The 25,303-nt window shown below is 40.0% G+C and overlaps 1 protein-coding gene across 3 annotated transcripts in view; it reads left to right on the top strand.

Moving 5' to 3' along the window:
* Nucleotides 1-25,303, top strand: part of LOC127451828 (SRC kinase signaling inhibitor 1-like) — a 212,628-nt gene that overhangs the window by 133,891 nt on the left and 53,434 nt on the right. For all 3 annotated transcript variants that reach the window (XM_051716796.1, XM_051716795.1, XM_051716794.1), the window contains exons 4-6: nt 3,078-3,104; nt 14,417-14,612; nt 16,020-16,312. In XM_051716796.1, the coding sequence (XP_051572756.1) occupies nt 3,078-3,104; nt 14,417-14,612; nt 16,020-16,312 (516 nt within the window). The remainder of the gene's footprint in view (nt 1-3,077; nt 3,105-14,416; nt 14,613-16,019; nt 16,313-25,303) is intronic.

Below are 25,303 nucleotides of genomic sequence, written 5' to 3'. Positions count from 1 at the left end.
ACCGCATGACACAAAAGCTGCGCTCTGCACTTGGTTAAAAAGCATTCAAAGCAGCTGTCAGTTAATTATGATCTGATTGATGGACTCGTTTCGACTCGTTTATTTAATAACGAGGTGTAAATTGTGATAAGACATGCCAGTGTTATGGACATCGCCATCTTTGATATTGACTTTAGTCATTATCACTATGGTTACATGTGTTAGAATGCAGTTGTGACTTCAGTTTCTGGTTCATACAGACAGTGTTCGAGCCTTTACTGTTAGCTGTCGTATGAACAAGACATTTCAGGACTTGCACCTCTAATTAAATGCAGTTGTCAATCCCAAACACTGACTGTGTGAATGTAGCCAATGTGTCACCATGTGTTTTAAGTAGAGTTGTCAAAAGTTAATGCGTAAACGCATGCAATTAGTTAAAAAAGTTTAACAATCAAGTACTTTGCAGCCTTTGTAAGACGCAATTTAATTACCACAGAAGTACGTCAAGTCTTGACTATCAAGAAAACGCAGAACGAGACGTGGTTTGCAAGCATTTTTCATGTTGAGTTCAAAGAGGTGCTTGACTCTGGCATTGACATGAATTGTGAATGTGGCTTCACGATTGCTTTAGCAAAGCGGCTAGCCACAGTCTGTGGAGGATGAGAGTTTCAGAGATTTAATTTGCAATGAAATGAATATACTCAACCTATGGTTGCATAGTAGAGGTCGATCGCTAGTGGATTTTACTGATACAATAACTAAGTTGGGCAGTACCTGCCGATAACCGATTAATCATCTGATAGTTTTTAAAATAGATACTGAATGAAAAAATAACACTCAATGTAAAATAGTGCTATATGTATAAATAACAGCTATAGCTGTTAACAAAAATAAAAAGTACTGACTGAACCATGAAAATGTATTGTACTTTTTTAAATGAAATAAATATGAATATATATTAACTAATATTCGAATTTTAAAGTCAGCTGATTTTTAAATTGACGTTGTTTCCTTAGTCCACAAGAGGACGCAATAAATACATAAACCATTCAGCACCATTATATTATTGCATAGAACATTCCTATTCTGGCTGTTAAAAAAGAGCATTTCATTTTCAACTAATGTGCATAAAATAAATAAATACGTTTTTGTCATCCATAATTCTCAAATGTTAATTCAAAAGTAAAACAGTTCATATGGTGTTACACTGATTTCTACTAATCCAGACTAAAGCGTCATAATAACAGTGAAATACCACATTGTTTTTTATTTGGTACAGTTGTATGTAGAGTAGCAATATTCACAGATAGCAGTGGTATTCGGCTGAACTTGGTGGTGAAGTGGCTCAGACTATGAGCCCAGGCCAGGGGCTGTTCAAACAGACGGAACACAACACACTGGAACCGAACGCGAGGGTCTTGAGACACACATTTCCAAGTTGAACATCTTTCTTGACAAAGCATTTAAACAACTCATTGCTTAATCTAAGAAACGCTTATAAGAGAGCAAGACGTAATGTCCAAAGACCTCCACCAACTGTAAGGGGCTGTTCACAATGAAAGCTTTTGCAACCATCCATTTATAAACGCAGGCTAGACGAATGTCTTTGTTTCCCTTTGTTTTTGTTTATTCAGCATCTCATGCAGGAGTGCTGTGTTTTAGATAATGTGTCTAATTAAAAATAACTTCGAAAGCATTTTGAGACAACTGCTTTCTGTTAAACTGCATTTGTTGCACTGTGTCTAGCCTTTTTTAGCACAAGAATGAGATTGATCTGAAGTCATCGTATTACAGTGAGGATAACATTTTTTAATTGAAATCAGATGCGTTTCTGATTTGTTTATACATTTCTCTCGGCTGACTGGCTGCATCTCCGCCTGGTATGGCAATAGCACAGCCCACAACTGCAAAGCACTGCAAAGGGTGGTGCGAACTGCCAGACACATCATCGGAGGTGAGCTTCCCTCCCTCCAGGAAATATATACAAGGTGGTGTGTGAAAAAAGCTCGGAGGATCATCAGAGACTCCAGCCACCCGAGCCATGGGCTGTTCTCACTGTTACCATCAGGCAGGCGGTATCGCAGCATCAGGACCCGCACCAGCCGACTCCATGATGGCTTCTTCCCCCAAGCAATCAGACTTCTGAACTCTTGATCTCCCACGATCAAAATACATCAGCACTGCACTTTATTACCCTTACTCTTATATCTCGCACCGGACTGTCATAAATTATATTATATTATAATATATTCTCTCTTAACAACTGACTATCAGCCGACAGCCTGAATGTCAATACAGTACAATACTGTACATTCTATATATACTATATATATACTTTTTTATATATTTTTAATTTTTATTTTTATTGAATAATGTGTATCTTTATAGTGCGTATTGTATACTGTACAGTGTATGTTATTATTTGTATATTGTTGAGTGTAATTATGTGTATATCAGATGTTTAAATTGTGTTGTGTTAATTTGATGTTATTGTAAATTGGTATATGTCTCATCACTGTCACGACTGCTATGTTGATCGGAACTGCACCCAAGAATTTCACACACCATTGCACTTGTGTACATGGCTGTGTGACAATAAAGTGATTTGATTTGATGAAGATATTAATTTGCTTTCTCACATCACTAGCTTTAAATATGCAACTTAGCTGGCTAACGAATGCATAAATGTGACCAGCTGGATATAAACTAATGCAAATAGGTGCATTTTGACAGGAAAAGAACTATATACTGAGTAAAATTTCAGCACTTTCAAAATCTGCAATTAAAAATGATAATCGACTGACAGCACTGGTTTTAAGTTATGCAGTATTACTTGAGTGGGTTGAAATTAGTCTGTGAAGTTCCTGTGTAAATTCTCACAAAAAAGCAGTCACAAATATTCTGAGATCTCACTGATTCTGCCTCTATGTGCTTTATTCTCTCTGTCTCTGTCTCTCTTTCCCTTCAAAAAAGGGAAAGAGATTTATTTTTTTTATTTTTTTGTGATTGGAGATAGTGGCTGTGCATAAGGTGGGACCACACACAGAGATAACTGTCAAAGTAACACTCACTCTCTCTTTTCTTTTCTCTCTCCATAGCAACAGCCAAACTACTGGAGCTTTAAGGTCAGTGCTTTGACTACTTCTGTGTGTGTGTGTTTGTGTCTAAGTGCATGTGCACCCTTCATGTGGGCATTCTTAAAAACTCTTTTAATTTTAATGTTTTTTATAGGTTGTAATGTTGTATATACTGCATTTGGTGTGAATCAATATCTGTATATGATGGGGCTTTACATTAGAAGTTCCGTATTAGATGTCTACTGATGTTCATTACTGACAAAACTCCTCTTTTTGGAGATTTGGGGATGTCCTCACAAATTATTAATAAATGATTAATAGATGATAAGACTGTAGACATGCTCAGTTAGTGGAAGTGCCAATGTGTATACTTAAATTAATAAAATTCCCTTGTTCAACCTGTACAATGTTGAAAAATTATATTAACCTATACAAAGAAATGTTCTATTACATTGTGATGTAATTAGTGCTGTAGAAGGGTGTGTGTAATTGTACAAGGACACAGGAAATGGCTGCGGGCTGTAGTAAACAGGGCCATTAGAGTGAGACGTGGTAATCTGATTCTCTAGATTCTGTCTGTTTATTCATTCACTCTCACACTTATTTACTCAGAATACACTCCTCCTATCAACAGACACACTGGCATTCTCAATATATGGCGTTAATGTCATGAGATCTGACAATGAAAGTATTTATTCTGAACATTTTATAATAGCAGGTGCTAATGGTACAGTGGCCCCAAAATGTATTTGGACACTTAAAACACACTTTTAAAATGTGCATTTAAAAATGCATTGTTTAACAAAATATCAAACTAAATGGTATTTATTTGCCATAGAAATAGAACAAAAAATATTTTTTTTCGAGAAAAACATTTAACAAAAAGACGTTTGTCATGTTTATAATGATAAAACAATAGATATACTGCTAAAAATGAAGACAAATATTTGGACACATTCTGGTTGTCAAACTTGGTGGAACATGTCCATATTTATTGTGATGAACTACACCTCTGGTTACTCTGATTGGACACCTGTGTGAATAAGGGGTACTGACGTCCACTAAATACATCCACTAAAAATTACCTTGACATTAGTTAGGTTACATTAGAAAGGTCAGGAGGTCTTGTCTCATCTCTTCTTTTCTTCTCTTCTCTTCTTGTCTTGTCTCGTCTATTTTTCTTCACTTCTTGTCTCATCTCTTTTCTTCACTTCTTGTCTTGTCTCTTTTCTTCACTTCTTGTCTCTTCTCTTCTTGTCTCTTCACTTCTTGTCTTGTCTCGTCTCTTTTCTTTACTTCTCGTCTCTTCTTGTCTTGTCTTGTCTCTTCACTTCTTGTCTCTTCTCTTTTCTTCACTTCTCGTCTCTTCTCTTCTTGTCTTGTCTCTTTTCTTCACTTCTCGTCTCTTCTCTTCTTGTCTCTTCACTTCTTGTCTTGTCTCGTCTCTTTTCTTTACTTCTCGTCTTTTCTCTTCTTGTCTTGTCTTGTCTCATCTCTTTTCATCTCTTCTCTTCATTTCTCCTTTCTTTCTTCTCTGCTCTTTTCTTCTCTTCTCTTCTCATCACTTCTCTTCTTGTCTTCTCATCTCTTTTCTTCTCTTCATTTCTCTTATCTTTTTCTTTTGTCTTCTCTACTCTTTTCTTTTCACTTATCTTTTCTTCACTTCTCTTATCTTCTTCTCTTCGCTTCTCTTTTTTCTCTTTTCTTCTCTTCTCTTATCTTCTGTATTCTCTTCTCTATTATATTCTCTTCACTTCTCTTTTGTTTTCTTTTCACTTTTCTTTTCTTCAGTTCCTTATCTGTCACTCACTTGAAGTTGCGTTGATGTAGTGACACTAGGGGTCACTCTTGGGAGCCCGAAACACCTCTGGGCTTTGATAAAAAGCCAATGAAAATTGGCGAGTGGTATTTGCATACCACTTCCCCGGACATACGGGTATAAAAGGAGCTGGTATGCAACCACTCATTCAGATTTTCTCTTCAGAGCCAAATGGTCAATGTACACTGAGCTGAATTCCACGACTGTTCATTCACCTCTGCTGGATCTGACAGCGCATTTCAGTGGCTTCTCCCTCCTCTGCACTGGTGCACTGCAGAGAACGCCCCTGGGCGCTTCAGCAGAAATAAAAGAGTATATTTCTCTAAAAGAGCGGCACACACAGAACGTCTTTTTAAAGACATGTCTTTTTAAAGATGCCTTTCCGTTTGTGTGTTATTCCTGGTTGCGGTCGTTATCTCTCACCTTCTGATGGTCACGATTGCTGTCTTTCGTGTCTGGGTGCGACCCACGCGGGGACAGCGTTCGTGGATGGATCATGTACTCATTGCAAGAACATGACCATGGCAACGTTGCAGTCGCGGCTTGCCTTCGTAAGAAAGCAAGCCACCCCAGCGGCTCCCTGCCTCGGTCCTTCTACCTACAGGTATGAGGCCAGCGCGGCTAGCACTGGGGGCGATTTGGGGACCCCAGTGGGACCACCTCCGCCGGGTATTCCCTCAGGTATATACGCTCGTCTGCCCCGATCAGGCTTCTGGATGAGTCCGCCGGCTCGTTCGTTCCTCTTGTTCGGAGCCCACGAAGATGATGAGTTCTCGAGCGCAGCATTGGAGAGCGGGCTCGTCCAGTCGGACGCGGAAGCCTCAGCAGGGCTCCCCCCCTCGGGTATGGTCGCCCAGTCACAGGCTGACGCGGAAATGTCGGACATGCTTTCCCGGGCAGCTGCGAGGGTCGGGCTAGAGTGGAACCCTCCTCTCTCCCCTGAACCCTCACGGCTCGATGATTAGTTCCTGGGCTCACGGCGCCGCTCACAGCCACGCCCCACCCCAGTTCCTTTCTTCCCAGAAGTGCACGAGGAGCTGACAAGATCGTGGGAGGCACCTTTTACTGCCCGGTCCCGATCTTTCAGCTCCCCCGCCCTCACTACCCTCGATGGCGGGGCGGCCAGGGGCTATTCGGCGATATCCCCCGGTAGATAAGGCGCTCGCGGTGCACCTATGCCCGCAGAGCACCACCACCTGGCGGGGGCGCCCAAAGCTCCCATCCAAGGCCTGTAAGTTTACGTCATCCCTGACGGCCAAAGCCTACAGTGCCGCTGGACAAGCCGCCTCTGCCCTGCACGCCATGGCTCTCCTGCAAGTCCACCAAGCCAAGGCGCTAAAGGAACTGCACGAGGGTAGTTCCGCCCTGGGATTGACGCAGGAGCTGTGCTTGGCGGCCGACCTTGCTCTCCGGGCGATGAAGGTCACGGTGCGGTCTCTCAGGCAGGCGATGTCCACCTTGGTGGTCCAGGAGTACCACCTTTGGCTTAACCTGGTCGAGATGGAAGAGGCCGACAAGGCACGGTTCCTTGGTGCCCCCATTTCCCAGGTTGGCCTATTCGGTGACACCGTCGAGGACTTTGCCTAGCAGTTCTCGGTGGTGAAGCAGCAGACGGAGGCTATCCGACACATCCCGCCCCGGCGCAGCTCAAGATCCCACACCCCGCCTGCTCGTCGCCAAGGGCGTCCCCCTGTGGTGACTGCACCGGCTCCGCCGCAGCCTGCCGCCGCAGCCCGTCTCACGGCCGGCCGCCAAGAACCCGCGAAAGGCTTCGAAGCGCCCCTGAGACGGGCGACCCAGGGATGATGAAACCCACTGCCTTGGAGCTGGTAAGCAGACCACTCCATCCCCCAGGGCCGAGAGGAGAATCTTTTGTTGCCTTTTCATTTAATTTCACCGCATGCCCAAGTGGCTGCAGTACCCAAGAGTTCAGCAAAAGAGTGGTTTCCTTGTTCCCTGGGTCACACACACAGTGTGCACGGCCGTCATCATGACCACCGTCCACCATTCCATTTTGGCAGGTTTGGCGCTCCAGCAGCGGTCTCCCCGCCCCTGTGTGACCAGCTGTGGCACAAATCCGCCCCCGATGTGACAGTCTCCACGGGTCACGAGGACAGGCCTCTTCCTCCCCCATCCCAGGCTGTTCCAGGGGTGGTCACAAGGAGCCAGGTAAGTGCTTCCATGTCCCTGAACTCAGCACGGCCACGACATGGTGTGGCACCTCAGGCTCCGCCCCGCCTTGAGGCCCCACCCGCCGGTACGTCTGATGAGATTGTCCCCTTGGTCCCCCTCGCCTGGAGCTTGGACGCGTGGCTTGCACTTTCCAACCCGTCGCGATGGCTGGTCCAGACCGTCCGACTCGACTACACGATTCAGTTCACCAGGCATCCGCCCAGGTTCAGCGGCGTCCATTTCACCTCGGTGAAGAGCGAGAATGCTGCTACCTTGCGCGCTGATATCGCTACCCTCCATGGAAGGATGCGATAGAGCCTGTCCCTCCGGCTGAGATGAAGAAGGGGTTTTACAGCCCCTACTTCATTGTACCGAAGAAAGGCAGTGGGTTGCGGCTAATCTTGGACCTGCGAGTACTGAACCGGGCTTTACACGGATTCAAGATGCTAACGCAAAACTGCATTCTAGCGAGCGTCCAGCATCAAGATTGGTTCGCAGCAGTAGACCTGAAGGACGCGTTCTTCCACGTCTCGATTCTACTTCGACACAGACCCTTCCTGCGGTTTGCATTCGAGGGTCGGGCGTATCAGTACAAGGTCCTCCCTTTCGGCCTGTCCTTGTCCCCTCGCGTCTTCACAAAGGTCGCAGAGGCAGCCCTTGCCCTGCTAAGGGAAGTGGGCATTCACATCCTCAACTATTTCGACGATTGGCTAATTCCCGTGTAGTGGCAGACACAAGCAGGTAAGTCCGGGACAGCTGGCCGGGTGTATCGCTTGCGCATAGCGCCTTTCACCTCCCCTGAGCTGAATACATGCGCTGTTGACTCCCAGTAGTGTTCACAAACTGTGTTCCCTGGGTGATTTCCTCCGATCCCTGTGGCAGAAGAGTTCGCGGAGAAACTCGCTGCTGGCTCAGTACATGTGCTAACTAAGCCCTGTACTAGGGTAGGTGCTCCGCATGTGTTGGTTCCCCATAGGTAACCCCATGCAACGTATATCTTCTGCTAATTAGTTTCGCTGTTGGTAAACTGTGTCTTCCTTGGGCAGAGGCCCCTCTGCCCCAGTCACCATGCTTGTAGAGGTGGGACCTACCATGGGACTTCTCCACATGACATACTTCTGACAAAGCTCGGCAAGACCATGTGACATATTTCCACTCAAAATACCCCACCCCCGGACGGGGTGTGGTCTCTGCGTTGTCTTAACCCCCCCCCCCCAACGTAGACTCTTCTCTTTTCACTTTTTACTTCACTTCTCTTATCTTTTCTGTTCTTTTCACTTTTTTTCACTTCTCTTATCTTCTCTTCTTTTTTCACTTTTCTTCCCTATTCTTCTATTTTCTTTTCTTCTCTTTTCTTCTCTCACAGTTAGATGGATTGTCAGATGCTTTCAGAACATTATTTCCTTTAGGTGAAGATATTGAGCCCTAAACAGATGCTTGTTAAAAGCAAATGTCTCCCCTGACTGGTTACGCCACATAAAATTAGCCTCTCTGCAAATTACAGTCTTTGTTGGTTTGGTTCCTCTCTCACCATCCCTATCTTGTTCTTTAGATTGATGACTTCTTCAAATCTTGAGGTAAAAATGTGTTTTGATGTCTAAGCACTGCTTCATTTTGCTTTTCCATTGTTCCTTCTATTAGCATATATTTTAAACGGCTGGTGCTACGCAAATGTTGAGAGTGGAGAGCGGTCGTAAAGCGGAGAGTGGCTGTTTTTTTTGTAGCAAAATAAATATTTCGTAAAATAATGCTGTCTATCATTCTATTTTGAGTTTTGTTTTATTTATTGTAGTGTAAATGTATGTGTTCCAGTATGATACTGTCACCCTAATTAAGATGCTGATAGTGTTTATAGTACATAAATCCTGCTCTGTTTTCTCAGCGTACTATTTGTAATCTGATAGTAAAATAGTAAAACATATGACCCCTTTAAGCTGTTTCAATGTAATTAACTATTTTCAAAAGGGTCACTTGATTGTAGCTCAAGTACTGTGATGATGTAGCTGTCCAAGCTACCTGGTACTCAAAATTTTAAAAGCATCCCCAACATTGGTTATTACCAGATTCACACTGCAGAGTGAATTACAATATCTTAAACACAAATACACAAAGAGACACACAGACAAACAACACAAACATTGTCAGAAATTCTACTTTTCTACTAATTTTTATTTTGCTATAAAATGCTAACTTTTTCCATATTTTGAAAGAAGGGGCTCAAAGCTTGTCCTCCAGCACAGAGTTAAGGTGTGGTGAGCTAATCCATTTAGCCCTCCTCTTCCCCAGTCCTTATCATTTTAGCCCATCATTGCTATTAGTCCCCAACGATAAGTGCAGAGAATGCCGCCATTTTATGACCACCTACCAGCTTACCATTTTTCTGCTTTATCTGCTTCTCTCAGCATAGGACTGAATAGTCCAACAATCTACTGCAATTTGCCAGAGCAATTTCAGCTATGAATTCACCAGCCTGTGTCTAACAATAGCAAGAGGGAGAGAGGGCAATTATTTTTTCCCTCTCTATATCTATCTCTTCCTCTCTTTCTTGTCTCTCATTCCTTTTCCTACTCTGTCTGTATCTTTGTAATAGTTAATAATATTATTTTAATAAAATTGCCACGTTATCATGATGAGTTCACTATTTGTTCAGTATGTTCCCATCAACTTATCTCCAATAGAAACACCTCTCTCATTTATACCCATAGGAAAGAACAATTCCAAATGAGATCTCTTTAATATCTCCTAGAATTGTTTCTCCTAGACAGCAATTAAATTCAATGCAAAGTAAATGGGGACTCAAGTCTCTTGCTTCTCAGATTTTTTCTGTGAAAAAGACCTTATCTCATGTGTCTCCTATACACTGTAATACATAAAAACAAAAACAAAAAAAATCACTTTTTGTGAGGTAACCTTAAAATGTGTTTTGTGTGGTAACATCTAAAATACACTGGTTTTATTCAATTCAAAAATGTTATTTAATTCCTGAAAAATTAGGTTACACCAACAAAAGTAATTTTTATGGGTTAAATTCAGTAGAATGAGATTCTTAAGCTAACAATTGCAGGTTACCAATGTTTGTGGAGAGTTTCAGAAGAGATACCAATTATTTATCACAGATTTGCCAGTTTATCAAAGTCTGTAATCAGGATTCAAAGAGGTCCATATAAACATTTCTAATTTAATTATTCCAAGACCATAGCATCTGGGCTATGCTATCCACATTCGTTTTATAGCTCTTTACTCTCATTCTCACTACATGTAAAAAAAAAAAAAAAAAAACAATTGTCTCATTTGTTTGTTTTTATTTTTTTTTAGGGAGAATTTGAGGAGAAAACTTCTTTATGAAACCTTCATTCATGAAATTTGATACATGGATGAAAACTGAAAATTCCATTATTAATCCTGAGCTATGTGAACTTCTGAGCACTAGAATTTTCCTATGGGTACCTCTCTCATAATAACTTTCTAATGTTTAGTTATTTAATTATTCAAATGATATGTGGACCATATTTATTTTATTTTGGTTGACGTTTAAGATATGAAAATATGCAGGTGCTGTGTTTTTTCATTAGCATATTACTTTTCTTGCTCACTGGTACCCCACATGCTGTTGAAATCTATATAGTTCATATTGATTGATTGAACGAGTTAGTTACCATATTTTTAGTCACTTGCACTTCCTTTCTAATACAGCATTCTGTTTTCCACAAATTAAACTTGTTTTACATTCCTTACACTTGACAACAACAGTGTTTTTGCGTGATTCTATTTGTTAAACACCAGCAATATTTCTGTTCTGATTTGCTTAGCTTGGGGCTGGCCCATCAGTTTCTGTGGAGGGGAGAACGTCATGCGCATGTGCAGTGCGCTTTCAATGATGGCCTGAGGGGCCCATTTGCATGTGCTCTTGAGGCAGTCAAAACTTGATCACATGACATACGTCAAGTCAACACAGAATTTACAGAATTTATGGATGCTTTTGTGTGTGTAACGTCCAGACTGGTCACTGTTGTGGATAAATTACCCCATTATAGTTTTACTGGGGGGCCATCCATCAGCTCAACACAGCCCCTCAGACACTGTCTGCAAGAGTATGGCTGCAGCACTGCCGCTGTGCCTCAACATTTACAGTGTGTGTGTGTGTGTGTGTGTGTGTGTGTGTGTGTGTGTGTGTGTGTCTACACTGTGAGTTTCTATGCTGTGCATAAAAATAAAATAAAAAACTTTGCCATGTGTTTATGTGAGGTTTGCCATGTGTTTATGTGAGGTTTTAGCTACAGAAATGTATATTCTAGCTTAGGGGTCTTCATAGGGGGTCCATGATGGTACTGTGGGCTCTGCCATTTATTGTTTGATCTCAAACTAATTTTTATGAAATCAATGAAAATTGCTCTTACCAGAGATTGCACTTAAGTTGCAAAAAAATGACTTGAGAACTGACTTGGAATTTAAATTTTTCGTTCACTTTTGTGATATAAGAGTATTTAGATGCAAATAAGCATGTTACAGAATAGTTCTTGGTCTCTTGAAGAGCTCCTTTGGTCTGTTTTGAAAGAGGAGAATTAATTTGATGTATGGTGATGCCGCTCTGTGGATGTCCTTCTCTGTAAACTAGCTTGCTACTCTTTTTTTCCCATAGCATCCTGGGAGCTCATTACAGGTGTCTCAGAGCTTATGAAGCTCACCATGATGTGCTTGTGTGAATCCACTTCATTAAATGCTACAAAACAACCACACACATCTGACAGTAGTTCCACAGTTCTGCAATTCCACACTTAGTGTGTATTTTATTGTGAGAAAGAGAAAAATACAGAGGATTATTCAACATAATGTTTAGCAGTCTCAATCTGTTTGCTGGGAGTTACATCCACAGAGACATGTTTATCTGGTGTGTGAGTTTCCTGTCTTTGCACATGGGCATATTACACAAACAGAGGAGCAGGTACATTTTCCTTGTGTTGCTTCCTGAGCTGAAGCAATGATGTCAAATTCTCTGTGTTATGTTGTGGTGTAAAGACTTGGGGACTTTAGGTGTAATTTGCTCTGGTTGTTGGCTGCTGGCCTTGGTTTCTCCTTGTTCTCTGTCACTGTGTATTTTTCAAGGACAGAAATTAGAGGGCACGCGGGGCAAAAAAGTCTCCAAAATAATTCAAAATTACCCCTGTAATGAATTTCTGTTTTTTATATGTAACGTCTGATATAGTTCTTCATATTGTATTCTATGCCTAGTTTCAGATTGTTGCATAAAATTAAGGTTGATGTTTATTTAATTTTATATGTGAGGGATGATACATTTGTGATCTTAATATTCAGATTAGGAAGTTGTGTTAATTAATTAATTACATTTTAGCATTTTACATTTTATGGCTAGGAAAAATCTGCCTTCATATATGTACAAATATTGGAAACGATAATTTCTGATAGTGGGATGTGTGTCTGTATTTTTAGAGCGAGTGTCATATTCACAACTAAAAATACATAGTTTTATACATAGATTATACATAGTTTTTCATACATTGTATATCATGTAATTTAAAATCCTGAAAATCTCTCTCTCTCTCTCTCACACACACACACACACACACACTCCCCCTCTCTCTCTCTCTCTCTCTCTCTCTCTCTCTCTCTCTCTCTCTCTCTCTCAAAACAAAATAAATAAAAAATACAAATAAAATAGAGAGCAGGCATGGTCAGGACCATATATTAGATCACCAATGTACTGTTTAGATCATATATTAAATCAAGAATTGTTGTTGTATTTAAATTAGGGCTGTAGATTTAATGCATTAATTCAGTGCGATTAATTATATTAAAAAATAATGCGTTAAAAAAATGAACGAAATTAATCATGTCCCCGGACCGTAAATAAGGAATTCTTCCTGAGCAATTCAAGCTTGAAGTACCACCTATTTTCTCCAGGGGGCAGTAAGTAAAGATCCAGCTGTATAAGCTACGCGCAGCTCATAGAAAGAATAAACCAACACTTCAGCAGACAGCACAACGCAAGGACGCGTTCTTGCGTTTAAAACAGCTTGATGGAGCGCAAATCTGAATTTAGGGATTTTAAGATGTGTGTGTGTTTTTTTTAAGTATTAAACTACGTTTAACTTGACACAGCGACCTAAAAATGGTATGTTTATGATGCGACGTAACCAAAGTGAGATGCTCCAAAAGCGTCTGTCTTATGCACGTGTACATTGACGCGTCCTTAGACAAGCCCTCATAATAAATCTCGGACTGATTGACAAATTCAGTTGCAAAATGGATTGCTGTGAACTGCAGGCCAGTGATTGGCTTATGTTCAAAAATATGCAAATAAACTATACATTGGATTCTAAAGCTAATTTTTGTATTATGTATGCATATAGTGTGTGTTTATATATATATATATAATTTGTAATTATTTAAATATAACTTAATAATTATTTCATCATATATGGCCAGCAGCCATATAACCTTGTAGCTCAAGACTGGTTGTCCACTGAAGCTGAGTAGGGTTGTGCCTGGTCAGTACCTGGATGGGAGACCTCCTGGGGAAAACTAAGGTTGCTGCTGGAAGAGGTATTAGGGAGGCCAGCAGGGGGTGTCCAACCTGTGGTCTGTGTGGGTCCTAATGCCCCAGATAATGTTAGGGACACTATACTGTAAAAAGGCACTGTCCTTTGGATGAGATGTTAAACTGAGGTCCTGACTGTCTGTGGTCATTAAAAATCCCAGGACACTTCTTGTAAAGAATAGGGGTGTAACCCTGGTGTCCTGGCCAAATTCCCCCCATTGGCCTTTATTAATCATGGCCTCCTAATAATCCTCTCCATTAATTGGCTGTATAACTCTACTCTCCACCAATAGCTGGTGTGTGGTGAGCATACTGGTGCACTATGGCTGCTGTTGCATCATCCAGGTTGATGCTGAACACAGGTGGTGTTTGAGGAGAGTCCCCAGTTCACTGTGTAAAGTGCTTTGAGTGTAGTGTCAGAAAAAGTGCTATAGAAATGTAACATTCATTTTATATTGAATTATTGTTATTTGAGGGGCTTTCTCAGCAAATATTTATATAAGTGATTAATTGCGATTAATTCTATTAATTAATCAGCACACAATGTAATTCATTTGATTAAAAGTTTTAATCGATTGACAGTCCTAATATAAATATTACAAAACAATGCATGATTTAGAAACATTTGAATTACAGTGGTGCAATAACAATGTATTTTTTGAAATGTTGTTGAGGGAGAGTTAATTTGTACTTTTTGGGGGTGTTGTGGTTGGTTTCATTAAGTTTTGTTTTGATGAAGTAATTTGAGATACTTGTTATGTTGATTGATTGAATACATTTTGTTAAAAAAAAATATCTCTCTCTGTCTTTTAGAGCCGTAGCCCACGTCACTCCCAGTCAACTCAGTCAGGTTTGGCAGACCAGGCATCTAAGCTGTCCTTTGCCTCTGCTGAGTCTCTGGAGACCATGTCCGAGGCCGACATGCCACTGGGCTTCAACCGCATGAACCGTTTCCGTCAGAGCCTCCCCCTTTCCCGCTCAGCAAGCCAGAACAAACTACGCTCTCCAGGTAACACACTAATAACAAATTACTCTCTCTACATCACTCCCAAAAAAACATATTTTACTAATTCATTTATGGACACATTTACAAGAATAAGTTCAAAGTAAAGTGGGTAATTTTTTTATCTTTAAATACTTATTTCTATCCCAGTTTAATCTGCATAGGTAACTATAAGGAATCCATTTGTACATGTAGGTTGATTTCCCCAAAAAGTGTAAACACTGTGACTCTGCTCTGTATGAGAATCCTGACCAGCTCAACACAGCAACATTGAGTTTGGGAGATGGGCAGTGTTCGGGAAACTTGTTTGAAAACAGTAATTTCTTTCACAATTTCATTTGCCGACCTTGTTGGCACAGAAATGACACACAATTACTAGTGCCAGGGCTGTTGCAGTAGTGCCAGCAGTAGCGTGCAAGCTCAAAACATGAATCTCTTTCTGTCTTCTGCGGAACACAAACAAAGATTTTTGACTGAGATATGATGAGTTTATATCCATACAATGCAAGTCAAAAGGGTCCAAACACAGTTAAATGCAGTTAAGTGTAGTTGAGCTTCAAATCATGATTGCGCCAAGGAGACTGCAAACACAAGATTTATAGTGAAAATAGAGTTACATTTTGGTTTGCTTCTCACCCAAAACCAATTGCATCACTTCAGAAGACATGGATTAAACCACTTGAGCCTTTATGTCCTTTTTGGAGCTTGGAAGTGTTGGACACCATTGACTTGCATTGTATGGACAAAAACACCTCATATCTCCATCAGAATACCTCCACAGAAGAAAGAAAGTCATACGAGATGGAGATGGCAAAAAGGTAAATAAATGATGAGAGAACTATCAATTTTGGATGAAATATTCCCTTAAGCGGATCCTTACTTTCTGGTAAATAAAGTTACAATAACACTTTTTAAAACTGCAATCTAGATGAGTAAAAAATTATTACATTAACCTCATGAAATGCTAAATATGAAGGATTAATGAAAGTCACAACAGAGTTAAAAAGTAGCATGTATCTCAGTTATTAGGATAGGATTTTCAAGTTTGGTTGCTAACTTTGATAGCATGGTGCCTGTTAGCAGAAAGTGCAAAATATTTGCTGGAAGTTATTCTTTTTGAGCTGTTCTCCAAAGGGAGATTATTGTTCATTCAGCAGGAGGCTCAGGATCGCCAGCTGCCCTGTTTGGTAAAGTGCACATAGATAAACTGACAGAAAATTATGACAAAAAGTTTGCAGAAGTAGTTCAGCAGCAGAAACAAGAGACATACTGTCACTGACATCCCCTATTTTCTCTCACTCTTAAAACCTGTCCATCACTTTGTCTCTCACAGGTGTTTAGTATGCTTCACCATTTCCTACTTGATCATTGTTTCTTTTCTGCTTTTCTTCTTTCCACTCTGTCTCTCCTCAGGTGTCCTCTTTCTACAGTTTGGAGATGAGACCAGGCGTGTTCACATTACTCATGAGCTCAACAGTTTGGAGACCTTGCACGCGCTCATTGTACACATGTTCCCTCAGAAGCTGACAGCGGGAATGTTGAAGTCTCCCAACACAGCAATCTTGATCAAAGACGAAGCAAGAAATGTCTTCTACGAGCTGGAGGACGTGAGAGACATACAGGACCGCAGCATCATCAAAATCTATCGTAAAGAGCCCATCTATGCCTCCTACCCTGCAGCACATCTGGCCAATGGAGACCTCAGGGTGAGTGTTTTTTACCTCATTCATTACCTTTGTTTTGGAGGTGGGAAATGAAATTGTTATCGCAATATTTTACTTCATGGTACTTTATGGATATACTAATGCCAAGAAGTGATATTTTTAGACCACATCCACACTAATACATTAGAAATTAGTGAAATTAATAGAGAATGCATTGATTTTGCTACATTTACGCTTCTCATCCACACTGGAACGGCGTTTTTCTCCACCAAAAACAGAGCATTTAAAAAAAAAATTGTCCATAACCGCATACTTTGAAAAAATTATGACGTTAGGAAAGTGAAAACTTAGTGTGGATGTGGCCTTAGTAAAATTATTAAGTAGATAAAAATGCCATTACTGTGGCATTAGGTCAACAAAAACTTGTTTGAATCTCATCAAGATGCAAATTAATCTATATATGCATCCAAATTTGCGTACTTTCAAAGTATGAACTGCATTTGATGAGGAACTCGGCCGTTAATAAAGTATGTTCTTTAGACTACATACACGTTAACCTAGATAAATTTGAAAACAGCGCTTTCATTTTCCAAATGTTCTCCGTCCACACTACCGTTTTTAAACATTTTCCAAAAGTTGCTCGTCCACACTGAAACATCTGAAAACACTTATATCCCCTACTGCACATAAAAAAAAACATAAGAAGTGTGGCCCTGCATATTCTCCATGTACGGTCTGAAATGCAATTGTCCTCGTGGTCCATCATCGGACAGCAATTACGAGTAAACCTCCCGTCATCTTTAAAGGAATGCAATGTGAAGGTTGTACAAGTAACATTCATCTTTAACAACAGTATCATAGTGGATAGCAGGCACAACATGGACCACCATCTTGATTGTTTTGGTTTAAATGGATCACATGGTTGCATCACATGACAACAAATACGTCTTTCTGAATATCTCCGTTTTCTCTGTCCACACTACAGTACAAATTTATCCACTTGGAAGAGTGTTTTCGAAAAGCTCAGTTTATGCTGGACAAAAACGCTGTCTCAGTGTGGACGGAAGGCCAAAATGTAGTGAAATTAATGCGTAACAAAGATGTATTAATGTGGACATGGCCTTAGGTATGCAGGTGAGTAGTATGAATACATTTCTGAACATACTTCATCTGGGAAAATGGGCACTGTCCCATGACCCGCATAAACAGTATGATGCAGTAACAATAGCTATGAAAATGTTTTATGAATACTGAGGACTGGGACATCCTACTCATTTGACATACTTCTTTTGGCATACCAGGTATACACTGATCAGCCGCAACATTAAAACCACTGACAAGTGAAGTGAATAACATTTATTATCTTGTTACAGTGGCACCTGTCAAGGGGTGGGATATATTAGGCAGCAAGTTGAACAGTCAGTTCTTAAATTTCATGTGTTGAAAGCAGGAAAAGCGTAAGGATCTAAGCGACTTTGACAAGGGCCAAATTGTGATGGCTAGACGACTGGTTCAGAGCATCTCCAAAACGGCAGGACTTGTGGGATGTTCCTGGTATGCAGTGGTTAGTACCTACCAAAAGTGGTCCAAGGAAGGACAACTGGTGAACCGGCGACAGGGTCATGGGTGCCCAAGGCTCATTGATTCGCGTGGGGAGCGAAGGCTAGCCTGTCTGGTCCAATCCCACAGAAGAGCTACTGTAGCACAAATTGCTGAAAAACTTAATGCTGTCCACGATAGAAAGGTGTCAGAACACACAATGCATTGCTGCTTGCTGCATATGGGGCTGTGTAGCCCCAGATTGGTAAGAGTGCCCATGCTGACCCCTGTCCATTGCCAAATGCGACTTCAATGGGCACGTGTGCGTCAGAACTGGACCATGGAGCAATGGAAGAAGGTGGCCTGGTCTGATGAATCATGTTTTCTTTTAGATCATGTGGACGGCTGGGTGCGTGTGTGTCGTTTACCTGGGGAAGAGATGGCAGCAGAATGCACTATGGGAAGAAGGCAGGCCAGCGGAGGCAGTGTGATGCTCTGGACAATGTTCTGCTGGGAAACCTTGGGTCCTGGCATTCATGTGGATGTTACTTTGAAAAGTACCACCTACGTAAAGATTGTTGCAGACCACATACATCCCTTCATGGCAATGAGATTCCCTGATGGCAGTGGCCTCTTTCAGCAGGATAAAGCGCCCTGCCACACTGCAAAAATTGTTCAGGAATGGTGTGATGAACTTGGCAAAGAGTTTATGGTGTTGACTTGGCTTCCAAATTCCCAAGATCTCAATCCGATTGAGCATGTATGGGATGTGCTGGACCAACAAGTCTGATCCATGGAGGCCCCACCTCGCAACTTACAGGACTTAAAGGATCTGCTGCTAACGTCTTGGTGCCAGATACCACAGGACCTTCAGAGGTCTTATGGAGTCCATGCCTCAATGGGTCAGAGCTGTTTTGATGGCATGAGGGGTACCTACACGATATTAGGCAGGTGGTTTTAATGTTGTGGCTGATTGATTTATAGTAGGAAAGTTGGCATTTTCGAACCCTGGATAATACTTAATTTGTAAGGATGTCCGAACAGATCTTTCGAACAGCTAGACTGCATGGGTTTTCATGTAATGACAAAAACACTGGAACCAAGTTATGGTAAATTCCTTCTTTAACTTATAGTTAATAGTCTACGTATAACATTTCATTTAAAAGCATGTCCATCCAGATCATCCATACAGCTAGACTGCAAAGGTTTTCATGTAATGATTAAAGTGCTGGAACCAAGGTACACTATTCCATTATGTTGTTTTGTTTTTTTAACTAACACTGATGTGCCTATGCGCTTCACTAATTCTATTACTCTAAAATAAAGTGAAGCAGAAAATTTTACACTGGTTCCACAAAGCAATGAAGTCCAATGAAGATGAATGAGAAACAAGTGAGTAAAAGATTTTAATAAACTGAACATAAAGAACCACAATACACTAAGTCTAAATAATTGCAAAATTATCCTGTCGTGACCCATATACCAATATAATATTGTACCGCCAAGGTCCCTGCTGATACCCACTCCTAGCTTGTTTGCCATAAGCCAAATCTTTACATTGTCCCAGGATGAGCTTATGCGTATATGAAGGCACCAAGCCATGATCTATATTAAAACAATGTTTTTTGTTCCAAGTCAAAATAAGAAAAAATCACAAGGTTAAGAGTTTAAATCCCAGTGTGTGGAAACATCAGAGACAAGCCCTATCTTAAACTCAATTTACAGTCCTATGTGAGTGTTAAAAGGGAAGAACCCTTTAAAATGGCAGTTGTTTGATCCAGTGAGCGAAGTCTTTCAGATTTGGATGTTATTGAACTCGAATGTTTTTGAATTATGCAGAATTTTTTTTTCCATATCACTTGGGAGTTCTTTTTCCTTTGTAAGCTTGTGTTACCAAAGGAGCTTGATGTGGTTTGACTTGAAATCCAATAGTGTTGCGTCATTCTGTTGATCAAATGCGCGTTGATCAAATGTGCTCTTGTGTGAGATGTCTTTCCCATTCATAGTTTGGAGTGTCAAACCAACTCCATCAGCAAATATTAGATATGAGTCAGTTGATGTATGCAAATTATTCTGTTTATTGTCTGTTTGTGTGGCGTATATGTGTGCACCTTGATGTCTGTGTGTTGTATTTTGCTGTTTCTTTCAGTTCCCTATTGTAAAATGAATCTAGATTTTTTTTAATTTTTTGAAGAAAATGTGAATAGTGCTTACCTTCAGTGTTAATCTCATCATGAAATCACTGACGAAAACATTCATTGACAAAGAGTTTTTTGGATTTTGTCAACGATGATGAATACGAGACAAAAAAGGCGCATCATGACAATAAATAAACGATTTTATTAAAGAATACTGTTGACGAAAATATGACAAGATAAAAATACTGCAAGATATTAACAGTGTAAGAAATAAACAGAAGAAGAAACATCTACAGAATATGTATATAGAAATAGATATTAGATATGGATTCATCTAATCAAATAATACAGTATTTTGGGTATTTCCACGCTTGAGCTGTGTGAGTTGAACGAGCTGAACACGAGCAAAACAACTGCTTCAAAACGGGGTAAATACCAGTATCTCATTCAAACCCATCCTATTTATACATGAGATTAATCACTATATCCACAACATATATGTAATATAATCATTTAGATCTGCAGAGTAAAGTGAACGAACAGGTGAACTTGAACTAAGTGACACGCTAGTCAGAATATGCGTAATTTGCGTTCAAATTGTCCTGGTTGCTAGGGAGGGTAGAGTCACATGGGGTAACCTCCTTGTGGTCGCTATAATGTGTGGTTCTCGCTCTCGGTGGGGCACGTGGTGAGTTGTGCGTGGATGCCGCGGAGAATAGCGTGGGCCTCCACATGCGCTACGTCTCCACGGTAACGTGCGCAACAAGCCACGTGATAAGATGCACGAATTGACGGTCTCAGATATGGAGGCAACTGAGATTCGTCCTCTGCCACCCGGATTGAGGCAAGTCACTATGCCACCTCAAGGACTTAGTGTGTATTGGGAATTGGGCATTCCAAATTGGGGAGAGAAGGGGAGAAAAAAAAACAGAATAGAGTAGGCTAGCTTCTAAAAAGTAGCAAATACTTATTATTATTTTAAGAGCTCAGGTATTTCACAGCAAGAAAACCTAGATCATACCAACAACCCAACAACCAAGAACATTCTTACCCCGACCCCCAGAGGATGTCTGCCACAAGTCTTCTAAAGCCTATCTTTAATTACCTACAAAAAATCTGGTTGAATACAGGAAATATACTCAATCCAGTCTCTCCATAGTAATGCAAACAAATGAGAGTTTAATCTTGAAGCAAAGGTGTGCTTTTCCATCACAAAAATATCATGTATAATGTCCATCCAGTCTTAAAGAGTAGGCAATGCTGACTGCAGCCATTATCTAGTAATTGTTTTCTTGCTTGCTATAGTTAAAATTCTAAACAGGTATTTGTTTGGAAAATCCATGGGAATCAGAACCAAATACACCCCCATAAAACTTAATGGAATTTGAATCTTAAAAATAGTTTCTAGACATTTGTGTATCTCATTCCAATATACCTTAAGAGAAGAACAGCCCCAGAATATGTGAAAATGATTTGCATTGTAATCCCCACACCTACGCCAGCAATTCGATCTTTGTGTCTGTTGCTTGTTCTGATCAGACGTGGAAAAGAATCTAGCCACACCCTTCCATGCAAACTCTCTCCACAACAAGGAATTTGTTGTTTTGCACTGAGACTCACATACGCCTTCGCACTCTTACACCGAAAGGCTCAGTTTATCCTCCCGCTCCCATCTTTCTTTTATTATATAACTAGTCTATCAATTTAGCTTGTTGTAACCCATTATAAAGCTTTGAAATAACATTTTTACAAGCATTTGAATTGTAGGCTAGAAAAAATACTTTTAATACACCATCATCTTGTTTCCCTGAAAGATCTCCTATAGCATGCTCCCAGTAATGATGCAATTGGAAATACCTAAAAAAGTCCTGGTTTTCTAGTCCATGCTTGTCTTTAAGCATCTGAAAACTCTGAAGTTCACCCTTGTTCAAAAATGTCCAATAGCTTTGGACATTATAATACATTATAATTACAATAAGCCTTTATTCACCCATCTCTTTAATCTGCTATCTGTTTAGTTAGGAACAAAATCAGAGTCATATGGACACCACATCAGCAATATCTTGGAGTTTTTCAAATTACTTAGTTTCTCTACCTTTATCCAAATTTTTAGGGATACCTTTACACATGGATTACCTATAGTCAATAATTTGCTTATCAGTCCCATTTCGCCCAGCGCAGCCTGTATCAGGACCTTTTGAGATAAGACACTTTCTATTTCTTTCCATCTGGATCTATATACCGGGTTACCTAAGCACACCAGAGGTTTTATCTGGGCAGCTTAATAATAATCTCTCAAACAATGCAAAGCCATCCCCCTTTGTCCCTTCGATAACTGAAGAGTTTTAAATCTAATTCTAGGTTTCCTCCCTTGCCAGATACATTTTGAAAATAATTTGTCCCATTCTAAGAATTGCTGCGTTGGTTTATCCACTGGAAGAGACTGAAATTAAAATAATAGCCTTGGCAGTACATTCATCTTGACAGATTCAACCCTGGAGGTCATACTTAGAAAGGGGATAAGATTCCATCTTGATATCTCACCCTTAAAGGAATAGTTCACCCAAAAATTTAAATTTGCTGATAATTTACTCACCCTCAGGCCATCCAAGATGTATCTGAGTTTCTTTCTTCATCAAAACAGAATTTAAGACTTTTAGGATTTCATTTCAGGCCTCCTCCTCTAAACAATGCAAGTGAATGTCCTCCATTTTTTGACAGTCCAAAATGCATATTTAGGGTGCATCAAAATAATCCACACGACTCCAGTCAACAAATAAAGTTCTTCTGAATGCAAACGATTGATTATTTTTAGAAACAAAACAATATTTATATACTTTTTTTTTTGTGGAGTTTCCCCCTTTTTCTCCCAATTTGGAATGCCCAATTCCCAATGTGCTTTTAAATCCTTGTGGTCGCGTAGTGATTTGCCTCAGTCCGGGTGGCGGAGGAAAGTTTACTTGGAATAATTGTGTTATATCTTTTGGTAAGATTACTCTTAAATATTTCATTTAGACGACTTCCCAATTAAGACAAACATTTTTGGTAATGGGACTAGGGGGTGTATAATTGAAAGTGAGAACATGGCTTTTCTGTATATTCACCTTATAACCTGAAAATGGACCATAAGCCTCAAGAAGTGATATCAATTCCAGAAAAGACTAGGTTGGATGTTGTAAATACACAAAAATATCATCTGCAAAGGCAGCCACCTTATGCACTCCTGCCTCTATATCTATACTTTTAATGCTATCGTTTTGTCTAATCCACTGATTAAGGGGCTCAATAAAATATAAATAGGACTAATTGAGCAACCTTGACATTTCCCACGTTCTAGAGTAAATTGGTTAGAGAGATCACCATTGACCTTAATTCTCGCTACTGGTTATCATATAGTGCCTGAATAACTTTAATAATGGACTCATGAAACCCAAATTTCTTCATGACCATAAAAAGGTACTTCCACCTAACAGAATCAAATGCCTTTCCAGCATCCAATCCAACTAGTAAAGCTTCTACATTATGCTTAGCTATGTGACTCATAATATGTAGAGAACGCCTAATGTTATCCTGAGTTTGCCTCTGCCTGACAAAACCAGTCTGATCTAGATGAATAAGATCTAGAGCTCCGGCACAGTTTTATCTAACCTTTTTGCCAGAATAGATGTAAATAGTTTGTAGTCTATGTTTAGGACACTAATGGGTCTAAAATTCCCACACTCAGTTTTATCTCTACCTTCCTTCGAAATAACCGAAATATAATATGCAATTAAAGGTGGTCAGTAACATTGGAGACAGTGATTCTCTAAGGGATTTATACCATTCGGAGATAAAACCATCTGGGCACAGTAACTTGTTTGCTTTCAGCCTTGTGATAGCAATATTCAGTTCTTCTGAAGTTATTTCCGATGTCAGTGACTATTGGTAAATCCAGAAAATCCAGAATGTTTGACTCCTGCAAATCTTCATCTACCTGCTTCTGGGAGTACAGTGTCTTATAAAATATCAAATTGTTTTTTTTATATTTCATCTGAACCGTATTGCATAATTTTAGTAATAGGATTCAGAATCTTGTAAATAACATTGTCCTCTTGTTGTTTTCGTAACCTATATGCCAAAAGTTTAATTGATTTGCCTTCTACTTCGTAATATTTCTGTTTGGTAAATACAAATTTTTCTGTACTTTTTGCATGTATAGGTCATCAATTTCACCCTGTGTCTTTTTAATCTCTTGCATGGCTCCAGACTGTGACTAAAATGGTCGCAAATGTGACCAAAAATAATTGATTATGACAATAATTGAAAATCTAGTCGTCACTGGCGACAGTCGGGTTATGTGCGTGCATATGCGGTTTCGTCAGATATCATCTTGTGAGTAATTGTATACATCTTGTATACACCATTGTGTCTCGCGCCGCTTTTCACTGGTTCTGTTGTGATGAGCTCACCGCACCACACGCAACAACAAACCCAGCGTGAGAGAGTCGTGAACAAATTTCTCTTTTGAACCGGATCTTGTTCATGAATCACCCGAAAAGACCTGAGGGTGTGAACTCAGGAGCTCAGGTTAGCAGTTTGAATCAGATTCACTTTCACAGCGAATCAGCTGTCAGTGAGTTCACAACTGGGAGCGCAGACATTTCAAAATAAGAGTCCCATGTGTATTTTGGGCTTCTTTATAATTAAAAGTCCTGTATTGTGTACCACTTTTTCTTCTTCTGGTAATTATTGACTGGGATTGGAGTAGCACAATAAACTGCATCTGGAATTTCTTTCAATTTACTCTCTTGTAGTCTCTGTGTCTGGTCCATCGGTAGCAGTAAAGAAGGACTAAGGCAATATTTTAAACAATTTAAATTATAATTAAATTATATATATGAGATCCAGCTTTTGACAGTTAGGACAATTGAGGGACTTGTACACAACTATTACACAAGGTGCAAACATTCATTGATGCTCAAGAAGACAACACACTACTATCTACTTTATGCATACTATACTTATGTAAATATCTGTAATGTTGATTCTGAAGGGCAGTACTAAATAAAAAAAATTATTTTATCTCTTATATTTGTATAAATTATGAAAGGGGTGTGAACATTTACGAGACAAAAGGGGAATCCAAATTTATCTTCTGAACTATACATACTGTATATTAAACCTCAGATTTCTGGGTTGTTATCAGCAGTTTTCCTTTTCTTCGGCTTTCTATCTTGTTTCTGAACAGCAATCTAAATCGAGCAATTCTGTGATTTGGTGACTAAACACCTTAATGTTTCAGTTTAGGAGCCAATGGCTCCTGAGTCATTTTTTAGACTTGTTTCACCTTAGAATCCAAATTCCTCTTATGTTGTCT

The sequence above is a fragment of the Myxocyprinus asiaticus genome, chromosome 14 (assembly GCF_019703515.2).
Source record: "Myxocyprinus asiaticus isolate MX2 ecotype Aquarium Trade chromosome 14, UBuf_Myxa_2, whole genome shotgun sequence".
Lineage (NCBI taxonomy): Eukaryota > Metazoa > Chordata > Actinopteri > Cypriniformes > Catostomidae > Myxocyprinus > Myxocyprinus asiaticus.
Note: the sequence above shows the minus strand (reverse complement) of the source record. Positions and strands in the feature narration are given on the sequence as shown.